General features: G+C 49.3%; 1 protein-coding gene across 1 annotated transcript in view; it reads right to left on the bottom strand.

Annotated features, from left to right (window-relative positions):
- The window catches only part of CACNA1E (calcium voltage-gated channel subunit alpha1 E), a 383,585-nt gene that overhangs the window by 34,479 nt on the left and 331,466 nt on the right, over positions 1 to 17,640 (bottom strand). Inside the window, exons 28-34 of the mRNA XM_070397384.1 lie at positions 10,260 to 10,271; positions 8,601 to 8,697; positions 6,170 to 6,330; positions 5,493 to 5,630; positions 4,205 to 4,406; positions 3,309 to 3,473; positions 2,497 to 2,607 (exon numbers count right to left, since the gene is read on the bottom strand). Coding sequence (XP_070253485.1) covers positions 2,497 to 2,607; positions 3,309 to 3,473; positions 4,205 to 4,406; positions 5,493 to 5,630; positions 6,170 to 6,330; positions 8,601 to 8,697; positions 10,260 to 10,271 — 886 coding nt within the window. The remainder of the gene's footprint in view (positions 1 to 2,496; positions 2,608 to 3,308; positions 3,474 to 4,204; positions 4,407 to 5,492; positions 5,631 to 6,169; positions 6,331 to 8,600; positions 8,698 to 10,259; positions 10,272 to 17,640) is intronic.

The following is a 17,640-nucleotide window of genomic DNA, read 5'->3' as shown; positions in this document are numbered from 1 at the left end:
CAGGTAGATAGTGATACCTATGTTCATTCAACACTGAGTGGTAGGGTTGGTAAGAAGAGTGGGGAGAGACAAAGATAAGGAAGGAGTGTGGGGAGATGAGCTACGTATAATGAACACCTACTCAGGATTGGAAGCCTTAGATGCCTTGGGCATACTGCCTAATTGGATATACACAACAAATATCTGAGGCTGCAAGGTAGCTATTGTTATCCTCATTTTATGAATGAGCAAAGCGAGGCTTGTCTGATTCCCAAGTCCTATGTACCTGCCAGGCATACAGAGAAACTGGAGCACACAGCCTCACAATCACACTTTCCATGGCGAATACCTACTCCTTCATGACTGGAGCCAAGGTGAGTCTCCAAGTTCCTCCTATCTCCAACCTGGGGCAGCTGCCTAGTACTTGGATCTCCCCCCCACAGAGCAGAGAGAATACAAAGTCAGGTCTCAGAGGACAGAAGACCTGGATTCCAGGTGAGGATGCTTTCCGAAGGTATGGTAGAGCACCCACAGTGTAGTCAGAATAGTACATTATGGTGGACAGAGTGTGGGCTTCCAAGTCAGCCAGACCAGGGTCTGAATGCTGGCTCTGCCTTGTAGGAACCCTGGACAAAGCATTCGATCTGCCTGAGCCCTGGCCCATCCATAAGGAAGACCACTGCCCATTGACTACAGCTGCTATGAAGCTGAAATGAATAATATGTCAAGTATTTGGTACTTAATAGACAACCAGTGTATGTTCATTCACTCCCTCTTTTTTTTCCTTTTTTATCCCCATTACACTTTCCAATTCTACTGCCTTTTATTGTGTAATCCTCAAAAGAACTGCACTATTTTTCTGACCTTCCATTTTCTTATTTAAATGAACAACAATAATGCTAATGATGCTATCTGCCGTGGCTATTTCAGTCACTGAGAAGACCTGAGGCGGTGCATGTTAGGGTATCGAACACCTAGAGCCGTGGTCGGCAAACTGCGGCTCACGAGCCACATGCGGCTCTTTGGCCCCTTGAGTGTGGCTCTTCCTAAGCCTTATGAGTACCCTAATTAAGTTAATAACAATGTATCTACCTATATAGTTTAAGTTTAAAAAATTTGGCTCTCAAAAGAAATTTCAATTGTTGTACTGTTGATATTTGGCTCTGTTGACTAATGAGTTTGCTGACCACTGACCTAGAGCACTCTATCAAGGTAAAGATGTACCTGGAACTAGTGGTGCCTTTCATAGTGTGGAGAGGCCTCGAAAGTTTGAATGACAAAGTCTGTATCCAGCATTTACCGTAGACACGTAATTGGGGACTTAAGTCACAGGTGGCATCAACGCCACATGCAAGTAATCAAGATGCACAGGGAGACCTCCCTCGTTGCGGTACCACTTCTCCATCACCCCACTCACCCCGCACTCAGGGCTAGACTGTATTACCCAGGCATCTTTGTTGGTGGTGGTTTCTTTTCACTCTTTTATTTCTCCAAGTCTCAAGTCTCAAAACACTCAAAAGAAAGTGAGGCAAACAACAATGCGGCCACCTGCAATGGGTTTCCTTCCACTCTCCTCCCCAAGCCATCAAATTAATGACTTTTCAAAGGGCCATTAACAGAGCAAAGGCAACCCCACAATCAGCACTCGCAAGGGAAGTTTCCTTTCTTGCAGAGAAACCCGGACACACGTATCGTTTGGAATGGAAGCTCACATGAAATCAGGGGGAAACAGCTGTCGAGTGGGTTTCCCTGCAGCCCACTGGTCTCCCTGTAAACGCTGAAGCAAGGGGGTAGGGGCCGAGAGGACTCTCTTGTCTACAGGACACTGAGGCAATGGGCTAGGTTCGCTTAACGCTCTGGAGAGCAGATGCAAGAATGTGCCGATTATAATGAGTAGTTGAAAAGTCAGAGGAGGACTCAAGCCAGAAAAACTCATCCCAACCCTTCCCAAACCCAGTTCCAGAATACACACACCTCTCTCTCCCGCCCACACACATACACACTTCAAAGGTGATTAGCTTTTATAAGCTTAATAAACATTTTTGTTGGCAGAAATTACTCTTCGTGTGACTAAGGGGAGGAGGCACATTAGGTAAAACCTATTATCAACTATGTTTGAGGCTAAGAGGGACAGCTATTTTCCCATTTGAGTTATAAAATTTTATGCCTTTTACAGTAAATGAGCACTCCAGGTTTATTAGTTCAGTCCTTGCTTTGCTCCCTAGCAACAGATAAATCGCAGTGCTAGTGAGACCCACTGACTGTCACCCCTCGACCACTGACGGAATCGGACAGGACCAGAGCTGACGGCTGGATGAGCGTGGCGCTCTCCTATCCTTTGCCCTTCCTCCCAACCCACCATCGCCTTGTCTCCACGGCAGTTTACTGAGCAGTTAGTTGAAAGGAGCACGCCGTTAGGTGGGTAGGTACACGAACCGTGTTTGAGTAGTGGTACCCACCCTCCTTCCCACAAAGGCTGGGGAGCCAAATGGGATGAGGATACATTCCATCACATACCAAGAAGCCAAACGCGATGATCTTCAGGACACATTCCAAGGAAAACACCATGGTGAAGGCGATATTCAGGTACTTCAGGGCCAGCTCGTAAGTACAGGGCGCAGAGTAGTACTGCCAGGAAGAGAAAAGAGGAGAGAAAGAACCAACCCTTAAAGTGAGAGGGGTACTCTGTGTCCCCGAGGCTGGCCATCTCTCACCCCTGCCCTCGGGAGGCGTTCTGGCACGTGGTGCAGGAGAGACCGACATGGAGTTCTGCAGAGAAGACTTACATATTCCATAGGGAAGACTTACATATTCCATAGGGAAGACTTACATATTCCATAGGGAAGACTTACATATTCCACAGGGAAGAACGAAATAAAACCGAGGGAAACACAGACCCTCCCCCAAGGCTACTTATTAGCAAAAGCCAGTCTTCTCAAGATGAAGGTGGGCAGGACAGAAACTTTTCCAGAGTTAAAACTTGCCCATTTAGTATTAAACAAGGTCAAACCTCTTCCAACACTCCATTAGAACCCTGTGATCACCGACATCTCCGAAAATTTCCACCCTTGTCTGGAACTCATTGCCATCACAACCTCTGGTCTTGGGAACTACTGGGAAGCTGCTATGTTTCACTGTATTTTGCCCCAAAGACTCAGAGGCTGGGCTACTGATGGAGAGAAGATCAAAAGGAAAATCCGTGACGGAAAAGTAGGTAAGGACCCTCACACTGGGAAGGTGGGGTGTCTTGGGTGAACACGCCATTGCTCCGTGAGGGAAGAGTCCCCAAGGTTCGCCTGCCGCAGTGCCTCCGGCCACCACCCTCTCACCTTCATCATCAGCACGATGGTGTTCAAGGCGATCATGGCCATGATGGTGTACTCAAAGGATGGAGACACCACGAAGTGCCAGACGCGGTACTGGAAGGTGTGCCTGTTCTGCGGCATGTAGCGGGTGAGCGGCTTGGCGCTGATGGCGAAGTCGATACACGCCCTCTGCAGGGAAGTCATGATTGGTTATTGGCCCAAGCCCCAAGCCCCCAAGCCTTGCACATCCGTGGCTCTGTTAGGTGGTTAGAAGAAGAGGACAGCGTATAAAACGTAGGGTGGCACAAGCAGATGTAAAAATGGCAAGAGGGATTGTCTGGACAACACTGTAGGTGACATGTCACCTTAAATGAATACATAGAACTGTGGGGCCCTGTCACATGGGGTAAGGACTTATTGGTTATTAATAATGTCCTTTTCACATGGCATGTGGCAAAGATGTTTAGGCAGGAAGCCTTATCTGATGCCCTCAGTCAGAAAGCAAAATCTCTTTATGCATTCCCATAGCACTTGATGCACTTCTCTTATAGTTCCAGTTTCTAGTTCAGTTCCATTATAAAACAACAAACCCTACAATCTACCAGAACTATGCTTGTTACTAGAAAAGCAGTTGTAAATGAGCCATATCCCCTTCCTTTATAGCAAACATGCGTCACAGAGCAACACAGCCAGGTGACCAGGTGTCTTAATCATCCCCTACCATACACCACACTTCTGGTCTCTGCACTGCATCTTCCACAGAGCGGATGCTCAAAAAAAGTTTACTTAATGACAGAGTAATTTCCCCCACCTTCTCCCTATAAATATTAAGTGAAGGAAACTGCCTTCCTTCCCAACACTGCTGGTCTGAGTCCCTTTCTGGTGCCCTGCCTGCCCACGCTGCAGACCACCTGACCTACCTCGTTCTTCTCCAGGCTGCACTCCTCCATCATCTTGTCCCCTTGCTCCTGGAAGGTGATGATGATGAGAGCCACGAAGATGTTGACAAAGAAGAAAGGGAAGACCACAAAGTAGACCACGTAAAAGATGGACATCTCCATGCGGTTGCTGCGGCTCGGGCCTCGGTCTTCCTCCGTCACATCAACAGAATGCTGCAAAACCCTTTGGGGACAGGATGAGGGGCCACAGATGGTGGGTGGCCGTCTCGGCTGCTGCTCTGACTCAAGGCTTCAGTAGGAGATATGCCACCTGTTATATTTTCTTGTCTGGCCCCCTTGACTGTGCAGAAGCTCCATTAATATATTTGGGGTCCATAATAACCAAGTTGGTGGGGATTCAGTGACCCTCAACCCACTGCTTTTCTAGCCCACTCCATCAGGCATCTAACTTCTAAGCAACAGAGTGACATTATTTGATAGTTTAGGTTGTCATATTCAATACCAAGAGACTCCTGGATTTCCACTTGGCATTTTGCTGCCAACTAGAGCATGCTGCCTCCAGAAAGGTGCGTCTTAGTGATTGCCAAGTCTCTGAGAAGCCACTGTACAGCTATGGGTAGCATCAAAACTACATTCTTCCCTGGCCGGTGTGGCTCAGTTGGTTGGGCATCGACCCATGCACCAAAAAGTTGCCTGTTCAATTCCTGGTCATGGCACATACCTGGGTTGTGGACTGGACCCCTCGTAGGGGGGCATGTAGGAGGCAGCTAATTGATGTTTCACTCACATCCGCATTTCTCTCTCTCTCTCTCTCCCTCTCCCTTCCTCTCTTAAAAAAATAAAAAAATCTTTTGGAAAAAGAGAAACGACATTGTTGTCTTCTTTAGAAGAGGTGTGATCACAGAAAGTGTCTCTGGGTTCTGCCAGCTCATCCCTAAAACCCTCAATCCTCAGGTGTTGGGCGAGCTTGGAGGAGAAATCTGTTTAAAACAACTCCCAGGGACTCTTGTAAGGGATAGAAAGCTGTTCAAAACTTACTTGTTCTACAGGAGTGCAATGGGTGCACTCAACTCCTCAATACTTGGCTAAAACATTAAGAGTTTCAAATATTTCCCAGACATTGGCATCTCCCTCTTGATTTCTGCCTTAAGGATTCCCATTCTTCCTCTCTCCTGCCTCTCTCACCCACTCAGAGCCACTTCTCCCTGGTACAATAACTAAGGGTTACCCTGGTTCATCTTGAATCGGCTTCTCAAAGGCAACCACATGGTCCCACCCCAGCTCACAGACAAGCAAGCTCGTCACTCACTGAGGCCATCCTTCCCCTGTGGAGACGGTGAAGAGGGTCAGCAGAGCCCAGATGATGTTGTCGTAGTGGAATTCATGGCGCTTCCATTCCCGACCTTTCACCTCCATCTTGTTTTTCTCGTGATCTACATAGTTGCCTCTAAAATCAGTGCAGAAACGAAATAGAGCCCCTTCACTATAGCTCATAGGGAGTCAGGGAATTCTATGGACTTCAGTGACGCAGGGTAACTGATCAGCGTACAGATGCAATGAAAAGGAATTTTATTCAAGGCAGTGTATCACTGTGGAATAAAAATGGGATTTGGTGCCCAACAGACATAGAAGATTAACTCCTAATCCTTTCAGTAACTTAAACTTTCAGAGCCACAGCTCCACATCTAGAAGATGCAAATAAAACCTATCTCAAAAGGTGGTTATAAAGATTTAAGACTATATATATATATATATATATATATATATATATATATATAGTAGAATGCCAGGTACCATATCGGATACAAAAAAGATTCTATATACTCAATAAAAGTTTAGCAACCTCCCATTTTGCCTTTTTCTAAAAGAGGAATGTGAAGGGCATGAGAGAAAGAATAGAGCTACATATGGAGGTCGCATGGGCCTCCTGGGAACACACTTCAGCAGAAAGAGAGCGGTGGGGACGGGATGTGTGGTGGCACTTACATGCACTCCTTCTCTGTGTCCTTGGAACTGTCCGTGCAATAAAAGAACTTTCCCTTGAAGAGCTGAACGGCGATAACGGCAAAGATGAACATGAAGAGCTTGTAGACAATGAGGATGTTGAAGACGTTCTTCAATGAGGTCACCACGCAGTCAAAGACAGCCTGTGCATAGAAGAGCCTGGGGTGTGAGTCCCGGAAGGGCCTGCGCATTTGCCTAGAGCTGAGCCAGCCCACTGAGAAGGTGCCCCAGGAGACATCGCCTTGCTAAGCAGTGACACTCATGGGATTCAGAGCTGGCTTCCAAGCTGGTCACGACTACAAGGACCCACCACCTGAGAAGGGGACACATGCTCTGAATCTGACAGTGACCCCAGAGCAAGAGAGACAGATGCATCGGGCAATGGAGGAACTCTTTGAGGAACCCCATTAGGTGTACTCTGTCTGGTGGGAAGACAGAAATTTATTGCAGAAAGGGCTCTTTGGGTTCGGTCAGCCCATTTCAGCCATTAAATAGCTTGTTCCCTGATGGTGCATGTATTTGGTGACATTCTTAGATTTGATTCGTATACTGAATATGTCCTTTTCTCTTTACCTTTCTAAATGGGTTGGAATGAAATAAACTATCATCTTTGTCCATTTTAATGCAAGTTCATGCATTTGCTCTAATTACATTCAACCCTTCACGTAAATGTTCTCCAGTTGAACGCTGGGATAAAGATGTAATAGGTGGTATGGGAAGGGATGGACAGCTGCCCTGGGGTGGACATGGAAGACCAGGTGCGCCAACACAGGATATTTAGTTAAAGGGGCACTGGATTCCTCTTGGGAGAAGCCTCTCTAAGCCCGAAGCCATGAGAAGGAACATGGGACCTCAACACATTGCAAGCCGTTTTTAGGTTATTTTCTAGGTTTTTAGGTTTAGCTCACTGGAGAGTCTGGTGCACGGTGGCATCGCATCTCTGCAGTCGCTCTTCGCAGGGCGGGGTGAACACTGCTGGTGTAATTAGTTCAACACTGCAGGGACTGTGAGTGACACGCAGCCTTGTGGAACCGTCAGAGCCATCCACATCTCCCTCGGTGACCGAGCGACAGAGAGAGGAGCCAGCTCTTCTTCATTAAATGGAATTAACCGAGGGTGGGCTCGCCCTCCAGTCTGTTATCTAATTGCATCACGCCACCTGTACCCTCCCCAGGACCCCACATAGGGTGGAAGAGATGAGACACAAGATGGCAGCTACCAAGAGTGGTCAGGGTCCGGGTCTCCCGGCCAAATCTGGTTGGGGTGGGACAGAAGGGAACGAATACCTGTGGGCACTGACCCAGTCCAGGCCCAGTGCTGGGCCCTTCACCAGGTGGAGGGCTGTAACAAGCAGCACGTGGAAGACTGCCCGGCACCGTGGGAGGTGCCTCCTCCTGGCGGGAAGGCAGGGCCGGGGAAAGCAGGCAGTGAGGACACTTTCTGTGGGGCATGAGCCTCCTGGGAACCCGTGCAGGTGACCAGGGCCCTGGGCTCTAAGAGGAAGCCATGGCCCTGCCAGGTAGGGGGCTTTCAGAAGTGACTTCCCTGCCGTCCCAGCCTTTGATAAACCCAGCTGGTTTTGCTGCCTCTGCAGAGCCAGAGGGCGGAAAGGGAAACAGTTTGCTGAGGGCAGCATGGGGGAGGCAGAGAGGTTGGTGGGGAATATTCTAGAATATGTGAACCTAATGAGGAAGGGGAACTAGGAAGCAGGGCTGGCTGTCATTCACAGGAATTCAGGAGACAACTTTTCTCCCAGGACACTTCCGCTTCCATAGCAGCAATGGCTGTGTGGGGAGGAGGCAGGTTCAACCTGTAGCAAACAGGACTGGACTGGGGAAGCACACCCCGAGGGCAGGAAGAATCTGGGAGGGCACCTGTCAGGAGCAGGAGAACCAGATGACCTGCCCGTGCAGGCAAACACAGCTCCTGACAACAGGAAGACCCTAACTCACCCTAGCTCACTTCCCTGTTTCTTCTCTGCTTCTGCCCCAAATGCCTGTTCTTGGGCAAGCAACTGACCTATCTGTGCCTCAGAAGGGCCAGTGCCAGAGTCCGTCCTGCTCCAGAATCTCAAGGAGGGAAACACCCTGGTTACTTGGCCTGACCCTGCGTGGAGACCGCAGACAGCGGCCCCGCTGCTTCCATCTGGGGAGGCTCCGGGACAGTCACACGGTTTTTCCTGAATGACAGGCCACAGCCAGAGTGTATAAACTACCGCCTGAGGCCGAATGCCAGAGGCAAAAGCCCCTTCATAGATTTCCTGGGATGCTGCCAGGTAGATGAAAAGGACCTAAGTCCCCATGTGCGCAACAGGAATATTCCCAGATACAATTCTACAAGAGCAAGTCGACCGTGGCCGCAGAGACAGGATGGGCAAAGGGGACTTGTTGGGAAGAAACTCAGAAAGCATTACCTTGAGCTTGGGCAGGCGCTTGATGGTCTTCAGCGGCCTCAGCACGCGGAGCACCCGCAGGGACTTGATGGTCTTGATGTCCCGCCCCTTGTTGGTTCTGCAGGGGAAAAGCCCCCAGGGAAGGCCAGGATGGGGAGAAATGAAAGTGACATTCACATTTCTGCATTAACCACAGAGTAAAGGGGGAGAGGTAGGCCAAAGGCCAGGACTTGGGTCCTTCTGGGAGACGCCACAAAACATGCATTGGGAAACTTTTCAAGGCACTCCCCAGTGTGCACACTCATATGCACACACACATAAGTATCCTCACATAGAGGCGCACACACACACACACACACACACACACAGAGGCATCCATGCACACATGTTAATGACCACTTCCTCTCCCTATCAGCCAGTGGAATGTTGCTAAGTAGCTCACTGGCAAAATGAACAAGGAAGAGAACTTGACTAGGGAACATGATGGTCACACACTGTGGATCCCCGCGGTGCCCAGGCTACTGCTTCTGCAGTGGTAGACTCGCCGATGACATTGGTTAAAGGAATTAGTATCCCATGGTTGAGAGCAAGTCTCCTTAGGGGACTTGACCTCGCCCTGTCTTTGGCTCTAGGTTTGTCACCTCAGCAGAGCTTGTCAGCTCAGGGGAGAGCAGGGTGAGGAAGGCTGGTGGGGACCTGACACCCATGCTGTGCTGGGCTGCCTATTCCAGAGACGGCATGTCATGCAGGCTTCTTGCCAGGACCTTGGCTCACACCCCAGTGATCCGTATGGCTGGCTCTTCCCGCAGTCCCTCCCCATTTGAGATGCTGTGCGCCCAGCACAGACTGCAGAGAGCCCTGTGCTGGGAGAAGGCCCAGACTGCAGTGTCTGCCCACCTCCATCCTCCCCCACAGCCAATGGCCCACCCTCTGCAGCCTCTTGGCAACGTTTGCTCCTTACAGATACATTTCTTTTTAGTTTGAATGAAGTGAATAAATCAACCTGCAATTTCTCTCTCCACCCTGCTCATCCCCTGAGATCTTTGCATTCAATTCAAACAACTGCAGTTTGTAAAACACGCAGACGGTGCGGATGAGACTCTCAGCAGTGAGCTCAGGCTCTGGTTCTTCCCTCGTGTGGGCCCAGGCGACCATCACACCGACCACCTGAGCAATGGGGCCCAGAACATCCGATGGGCCCTTCCTGTCACACCCACCCCCGATAGGGAGGTACGTCCATCCCAGGTCGGAGACATCTAACGTAATTCAAGAAATGCTGGCTATGCTCAGATTGTAAATTTAAAGACCCTCTTAAAGGTTATAGGCCATGACTTACAAGTCACTTTTAGTCAACCCTGGAGGTGAACTTAGATAATCCAAACATGTCCCATCGATAAGGTCTTTTGCATGCAGGGGCTTTGTATATTTTATAAACTTTTTTACTGTATCAGGGTTATCTATCTACCTATCTAAAAAAGGCAAAGCCAAATCCATATTCAAACCAATCAGAAGGGTCACGTCCCAAGAAGGCTTGGCGACTCCTTTCAGTGGAAACTCACCGCTCACGTAAACGCACTGTGCCTTCCTTCACCAGCCACTCTTCCCTCCCAAGCATGCTTTCTCCCTCCTCCCACCCAGGTTCGAGTTTTTTCTTCAAAGAAAACTGAGAATAATATTTACCCCAAAGCGTTTCTATGGAGGATCCGAGCAGAAGGCAGTTTAAAAAAGAGAGAGAAGAGGGGATGGGGAGAAAGAAGATCAGACACTTCATGGACAAAGGGAACCTTACAAGACATGCATTTGGGAAACTGGAGGCTCACAGCCTCTCAGCCTTGGCACCCGCAGAGCCCACAGGCTTTGTGAAAGGCAGGCCAGCACCCACGCGCTCCCCACCCCCTCCCACTTGCAAAGGCAGAGGGTGCGGCTGCCTCCATTATCGTACTTCATTCCACTGAGCCTAGAGTAACTGAAGTTTTAAATGCGGGCTTTTATTTCCATCTCTTTAGTCATCTTCAGACAAACACTTACTGTTTCCAGTGAATTTATAAGAAACCAGCTGGAGGAATTACACCTGTTCTGGGCCAGAGTTCACCTCTCTCGAAGGGCATTCAAGTCATCTTGCCATATTTATGCTCATGAAGGACTTCATTCAAATAGGGGCCATGTGACCAAACTAGGAGGGGCACTCTGACATCTCTAAAAAGCACAGATGAGCGACACCATAAAACCGCCTCGAAATATGGGGAAGGCGTGGTCTATCAGGGTCCTGATGTCTCACGAAGGGATGCCTTTTGGTAAATTAAATGACCAATTGTCCATCGTGAGCTATTTACTGTACAACTTGGAAAAAAAATCATCTGAGCTCTACTGGTGAGGCGTAACAACAGCTTGGCACATACCCAGGTTGCAATAGATGTTTCACACACCAATGTTTCTCTCTCTCTCCCTTCTCCCGCTCTCTAAAATTAATTTTAAAAACATATCAAAAAAGGGTGAGAGCAGAAATGTAAAATATTTGAGATGAAATAAGGAGAGCTAGCTTTTTACATGTTTCTTCCTGGCTAGAGTCTGAGCTAAGCACTTGCAGTGCAACTCTTTATTTGGATGCCCTAATAACTTTAGGCGTAGGTGTTACTATCCCTGTTTTACAGAAGAGACTCAGAGAGGCTGAGTGAGTGCCTGGCCTTGGCAGGGCGAGCTGGGCTGTGGTGCTGGGAGCTCTTGCTCTGCACTAGCCCTCTGCACCAGCAGGCTCTGCTCTGGACTCCGTCAAACCGCGCACCGGATTCCAGGGCCAGAACAGATCCCCGAGGCACCGGCGGCCGGGAGATGGGCCTTGCATAAGAGGGCCCGGAGAGTGAGCTGCAGTACCTCATGACCCGGCCTGCTGCTATGAGGCAGTGCCTAGAATTCAGGCTTTGGTTCTTAGTTGCTGGTTGCAGTGAAGACAATTTCTCTTAAAAAATTTTTTTAATGTGCCACAAACCTATGTTATACCACCATATACCACAAAAACTTCTAAATACCATTTTACTCAGTAAATGGTCCCGTATTCAAAATTATATTAATTTCACTGCAAATGACAAATGGATACTAATTTGGGAAGTAAACCCAAGGCCCCCTAAACCTTAAATCCATCATGGGGTAATCTCCAAATGTTAAGCGGGCAGAGATAATACCTTCCCCTAAATGGCAACAGCATCTTCTCACCCAGGATACCAGGTTGGTCAGTCAAGTATCCCTTTATGCGTTCATATAACAGCATTGGTGGAGTCCTTGACATACGTCAGCGACTCTTTCTAGGTGCTGGATACACAGTTGTGAACAAAACAAACGAGATCCCTCCCCTCTTGAAACACCCAGTCTATCAGAAAAGACAGGCCTCAAGTCAACAAATCTAAGTGAAAATGTACGCTCAATGCTATGGAAAACCGGAATCATTTGATTGAAAAGTTTACGAAAACAACAACATAGGACATAGGTCACCCTCCCCACTGCCCCAGCTGGATTCGTCCTGAGCAAAAGCTAAGGGAGAACCTTCCCTATCCCCAAAATGAGAGAACAGGGTGGGGTCAATGGCCGGGCAGGTGGTCAAGGGTCCCACACTCCAGGCGCTCACTCTTGCTTGACCAGGTCCTTAACACCAAGACCTTTATATCCAGAAGCATCTGAGCAGGTCCTTGGAGGTTCATACTGACACCCATCTTAGGAAGAAAGGATCAAGCATTCTCGCTCCTCCCACACAGCTGGGTAAGGACAGAATTTTCTCTCTACAATAAATTATGCCCTAGAATCCCAATATAATATCATACTATGGAACCAAGGGGATCTCTGACCACCCTAGGGGGTGTCCCTTGTTTTGGAAAATGGGGCGCCATGATGGTACGCTCCGATCCTAGGGGTGGAGCGTAGCTGTCCATGTGCTGTGAGGAATGGGGCTCTTTGCCCCACTCTTGACTCCCACAGATTTGAGTCGGGGAGGGTAATCAGACATGGGTCAAAAGTAAACCATTTCCAAACAGGCCTCACAGTGCAGAGGAGCCGCTGAAAAGCTCTGATTTTGAGTGGCTGCAGAAAGGCTCGCTTGCATTCTCAGTTGTGTTAACATATGTTCAGCGCTGGTTTGAAAATTGCCATTTGAAGTGAAAGGAATGCTGGGTAACAAAGACAGAGAGTCAGGAATACAGGAATAGCCTCAACAACTTAGCCCCCATTCATTGAAACATACCCTAATTGACACATGGGCTAGGCCAGTGGTCGGCAAACTGTGGCTTGTGAGCCACATGCGGCTCTTTGGCCCCTTGAGTGTGGCTCTTCCTAAGCCTTAGGAGTACCCCAATTAAGTTAATAACAATGTACCTACCTATATTGTTTAAGTTTAAAAAATCTGGTTCTCAAAAGAAATTTCAATATTGTACTGTTGATATTTGGCTCTGTTGACTAATGAGTTTGCCGACCATGGGGCTAGGCTAAAGGACCTTCCCCAAACCCACGCATGTAAGAGCTATCCAGCTGATGTCCAAGTCGGCAAGACCGCACAGGAGAGGTCTTATCAAACTAGCAGCACAATCTCTTCCAGCACTTTGAGGCACTTTAATTCATGTGCTTTTTTTTTAAAAATATATTTTATTGATTTTTTACAGAGAGGAAGGGAGAGAGATAAAGAGTTAGAAACATCGATCAGCTGCCTCCTGCACATCTCCCACTGGGGATGTGCCCGCAACCCAGGTACACGCCCTTGACCGGAATCAAACCTGGGACCCTTCAGTCCGCAGGCCGACGCTCTATCCACTGAGCCAAACCGGTTTCAGCGATGTGCTTTTTCCTTATACATCATTTAAATATAACCATCCCATAATCCTTTGCTAGTTGTTGCTATTAAATATATAATCAGATTTATTATTATTTTTTTACACTGCCTAGCTAATGAGTGAAATTTTACCAGGTTTAAAAATGGACTCTAATGGTAAAGTCTGAGGATAATTTCACAGGCTAGGATACCCTGGTCCCACTTTAATTGGGACTTAATTGGGCCACACAATCTTCCATTTACTTCCCACTTACTTGGTAAGCTCCCGGCAGCTCTCCAGAAAATAACGCCATGTTTCTCTTATGTCTCATCAGTAAAAGATGAGACTTTTCTAGCTCAGTTGCCAAGTGGCCCTCCAGATCCTTCACGCGTAATCACTCATCACTCACTGCAATCTTGCCCTTCAGCTTCCAGTCCCCTGTCCTCGAAGAACATGTTCTCAAGTGGATTTCTGCTAGAACCCAAGTCTCCTTGCATGGGGGACAGAGTGGGGGTGTGCGTCCTGGAGAGCCTTCCCTCCTTAGGTGGCATGGCCCTCCGTCCCGTCTCCCCCCCCCCCCCCCCCCGCCTCCCAAATCCAGGACAGAACAGCAGGGGGTCTGAGGGCATGTCTTGCATTAGGAATAGACAGGTTTGCTGAGGGGAAAGCGAGGGCAGGGGCCGTGCTGGAAGGAGCCCTGAGCCTTGCTTTAAAAAGTGTCTGGGCTATTATTTGATAGGCAAAATAACTACCATAGATTACCCACTTTCTAAATGCTCGGCACCATATTGAACACTGAATGCATTTCACCTTATTTAATTCTCACAAGATCAAAAAACAGTTATTTTCAATTTCCACGTACAGATGAGCAAGTGGATGTCCAGAGAGTGAAGGCAGCTAACCGTGAAGTGGGCCGAGATTCAGAGACCTAAGGCTACCTGACTCTCAATCTTATGTTTTTATTTCTGATGTCACAATGCCTTTCCACGCGGAAACCACTGGAGGCTTTTAGCCAAAGAAGGAAACAGCCAAGGAACCAGCGGTTCCCGAGCTCAAACATTGAGCTGTCTGCTCTAGCATCCTTCATCAGTCCAGTGCCGATGAGGGCTCATGGAAGAACCAGGTACAGACAGAAAAGCAAGATGGACAAGGTCAGAGATGCCTTCTCCACCAGGCACACAGACCTTGTCCATCTCCGGGCAGAGGCAGAAGCAGCTGGAGGCCGAGGACAGAGCCACACCAAGCCACTGCTTGGAGCTGACAGGGGTAATGGCTTGGAACTAACTAGAATATCTGAGACAGAGGGGAGCGTCATGTCGTGGAGAAAGCCCTGAACTTGAAATAAAATTTAAAAACCAATTGTTTAAGAACTGGTTTTGCTATGCATAAGTCAAATAGTCGAACCTCAGGCGATCCATTTCTCAAGTGTAAAGCAGGCCTGTCCGGGACAAATGATCTACAGAGGTGAAAGCGCTCTAAACTCCAAGCCCCATGGAAACGAGGAGGCAGCTCTCACCTCTGCACTGGCAGCGCTCGTCTCTGGAGAGGGAGCTCCAAGGCCAGCACTTTGACCTCGTCACTGCATAGCTGTGGCCAAGTGGGAGCGTCCCTCTTCTTCCTGACCCATCCCTCAGCATTTAGGGGTCACCCATGAGCTCTACATCCTCTGCTTCTTTCTTTGCTCTGGGACCAGAGCACTGGCTCTATGCTAATTGGTTAGCGCAGAATTCTTTCCTTCTTGCATGTGGACCTCAACAAGCTCCCTGAACACACTCATGTTGGCCTTTGCACATTTCTCCTTGGCAAACACAGCACCATACTCTCACTGGAAGGCACTTTAGTCCAAGCTCGGAGCCGCGGCAGGAGACAGCAGAGCGGCGGACCGTCTCCTAGCAATTTTGTTATTCAGTCTGGTCAATCTAGTGACCTGATGTCTTGGCTCTTAGTCTTCACATTCTAAACACCCCAAACCCTCTCATCGGCTGATCTTTCTAAGAAGGTCTAGGTACTGGCTGAAGTCCAGCCAGATACACCCCCTCACACATACCAGCTGGAGACTAATTCATAATGCTAGGCTGTGCCTCTGCCAGTGTGGATTAAGCAGATGGCTGGCGGGTCACATGATCAGAGCTGACACTTCCCCTCATGACCTCCTCTGACCTGAATTATTCTAAAACTCCTTTCAAATGTGAGGACAGTGTGAGTGGTTTTTCCTAATCCCGCAGGACCTGGCTCTCCCATGGCTGGGAAGGTTCTGTGCGGGGGAGCTAACATCTGGGTCTCGGTATCCATATTGTCGGTTACCACATGGATGGGGCCGTGCTCCCTGATGGGTCCATTTCATTCTGCTTGGTTCTGGGTCTCTCAAAACAACATCTTTCTATCTGTTCACTGCTGAGATGCCATTTACGACCAACCATCTCCCAAATCTGGGCTTGTTAATCAAGAGAAAATGGGCATTCACATCCATGGCCTCCATACGATGGCGGTCTCCAAGCCCACTTTCCACAGAGGGTCCTCCAACAGCACATGTCACGGAGGACACATGCATACTGGGACTCAATGCCAAGAGCAGGTAGACTGGGAACTTGTGTCTTTCAGGCACTCGCTCCATGTGGCTCTCACTTTGTCCCTCCCTACACCCTCCCAAGGCAGCCAGAGTATAATATAGCCCTGGGCATCCCAAGAGTCCATGGGCATTAATCATCTGTGGTGTCCCTGCCTGGCGCAAAGTCAGGTAAAGTCTCTCTCGAGGGGACTCTTCAAGTTGGAGTCTCGCGGAACAGCATCTTCCTCTCCGCTCACTGCTGGAAATTTCCAATTCCAGCTCAGCCGGCAGCCTAAGTCCAGTTAATGGGCTACCTGAAGGCTAAATTTAATTTTAATCCTTCATTTGCTTCCCCAGAACAATGGAGCTGGACGACCTGTCTCGCTCAGTGGTAAATGGGTCTTCTTTGCATGAAGCAGAACTCTGTCCACTCTTTTGTCCCATCTACAAGATTAATGTGTACTCAGAGCTTCCTTTGGGAGACCCCCCCCTTCAGTTCTTTCTTGGGGTGCTGCCAAGAAAGAAGCCAAAAAGGCAAAGCTTGAGGTTTGAGGGGGACTGCCTTGGATGCAGCCAGGTGTCAGGTGAGATGATGGTTCTAATGTTCCTAGGCTCTGCTGACCCTGAGCATCGACTCTAATTTCAGTTCTAAATGGTTATTCCTTTCCCAGGTGCCCCCCTTCACGCCTTCCCAAACACAAGCTCCCAAAGCCACACCAGCACCCGAGTACCAGATCCTGGGGCTCCTCAAGGATCTCCCCTTCCAAATCTAAAATCGCCTGAGCCTGTGTAAGTCATTGAACAATGACAGAACCAGCTCTGCCGCTGCGGCGAGCTCTGCGTGCCTTCCACAGACCTTATCCATCTTCGGGCCCCGTGTCGGTGTCAGGAGAGTGACATACTTCAGTGAGAAGAATGTAATAAAAGCCAGTGTGGGAATTCCGGATCCTGCTGGCATCAAGAGGCAGACTGACTCATGCGCCTTCCCAGCCCAGGACTGAGGAAGGAAAGGCCAGATGCGGCTGCGATCCAGCTCCCCTGCGTGGCAGGAAGTCCTGACCTCCCCTCGTGCCCTGCGACGATGGCACACAGCAACGGGAAGCTCTGGCACCAGCTGCCACAGAGCCTGCGTGAGACTGACTGATGCCCAGGCTCAAGTCGGGGGAGGGGGAGGTGGGAGCAGAATCGCTACTTTTCTTTTAAACTATTTGCGCTGACAAGCCATTATAAGCGGCGAGTTTACGATTTAGCATCCAGCGCAGGACAGCTCACCTGGCAACCTGACTTGAGCTAGGCAAGCAGCATGTAGAGCAACGGGAATGAAGAGTGAGGGCCTGGGGTGGAGCATAGAGTCACACACAGGGTCCTGTCCTCTCCTGTGTCCCCTCCTGAGGCGCTGTCCCCGCCCCCTGACTGTCCAAAGCCTTTCACTGAACACTGAGGACCCGACACCCGAGGGCCAGGCAGCACCGCAGCTCTGTGCAGGAGCCCAAAAGGCTCACAAACTCAACCTGGCACAGTGGCCACATGACTTCCCTACCAGGCAGCTGAGTCTGGAGATGGGGGTGCCGCAGGGAGAGATGAAAGGTCCCAGCTGAGGAAATCTCCCAGAACTGCCTCTTTGTTCAAGAGAATCGAGCAATGGAAGGGTCCAGCAGCCATGCTGGGCTCCCTCCCTGAGCCCATGGAGGCACCGCCCACACAGATGAGCCCCTGCCCACGT

This window comes from Myotis yumanensis, unplaced genomic scaffold, assembly GCF_028538775.1.
Source record: "Myotis yumanensis isolate MYYU_CA2020_CCGP unplaced genomic scaffold, mMyoYum1.0.hap1 SCAF_17, whole genome shotgun sequence".
Lineage (NCBI taxonomy): Eukaryota > Metazoa > Chordata > Mammalia > Chiroptera > Vespertilionidae > Myotis > Myotis yumanensis.
Note: the sequence above shows the minus strand (reverse complement) of the source record. Positions and strands in the feature narration are given on the sequence as shown.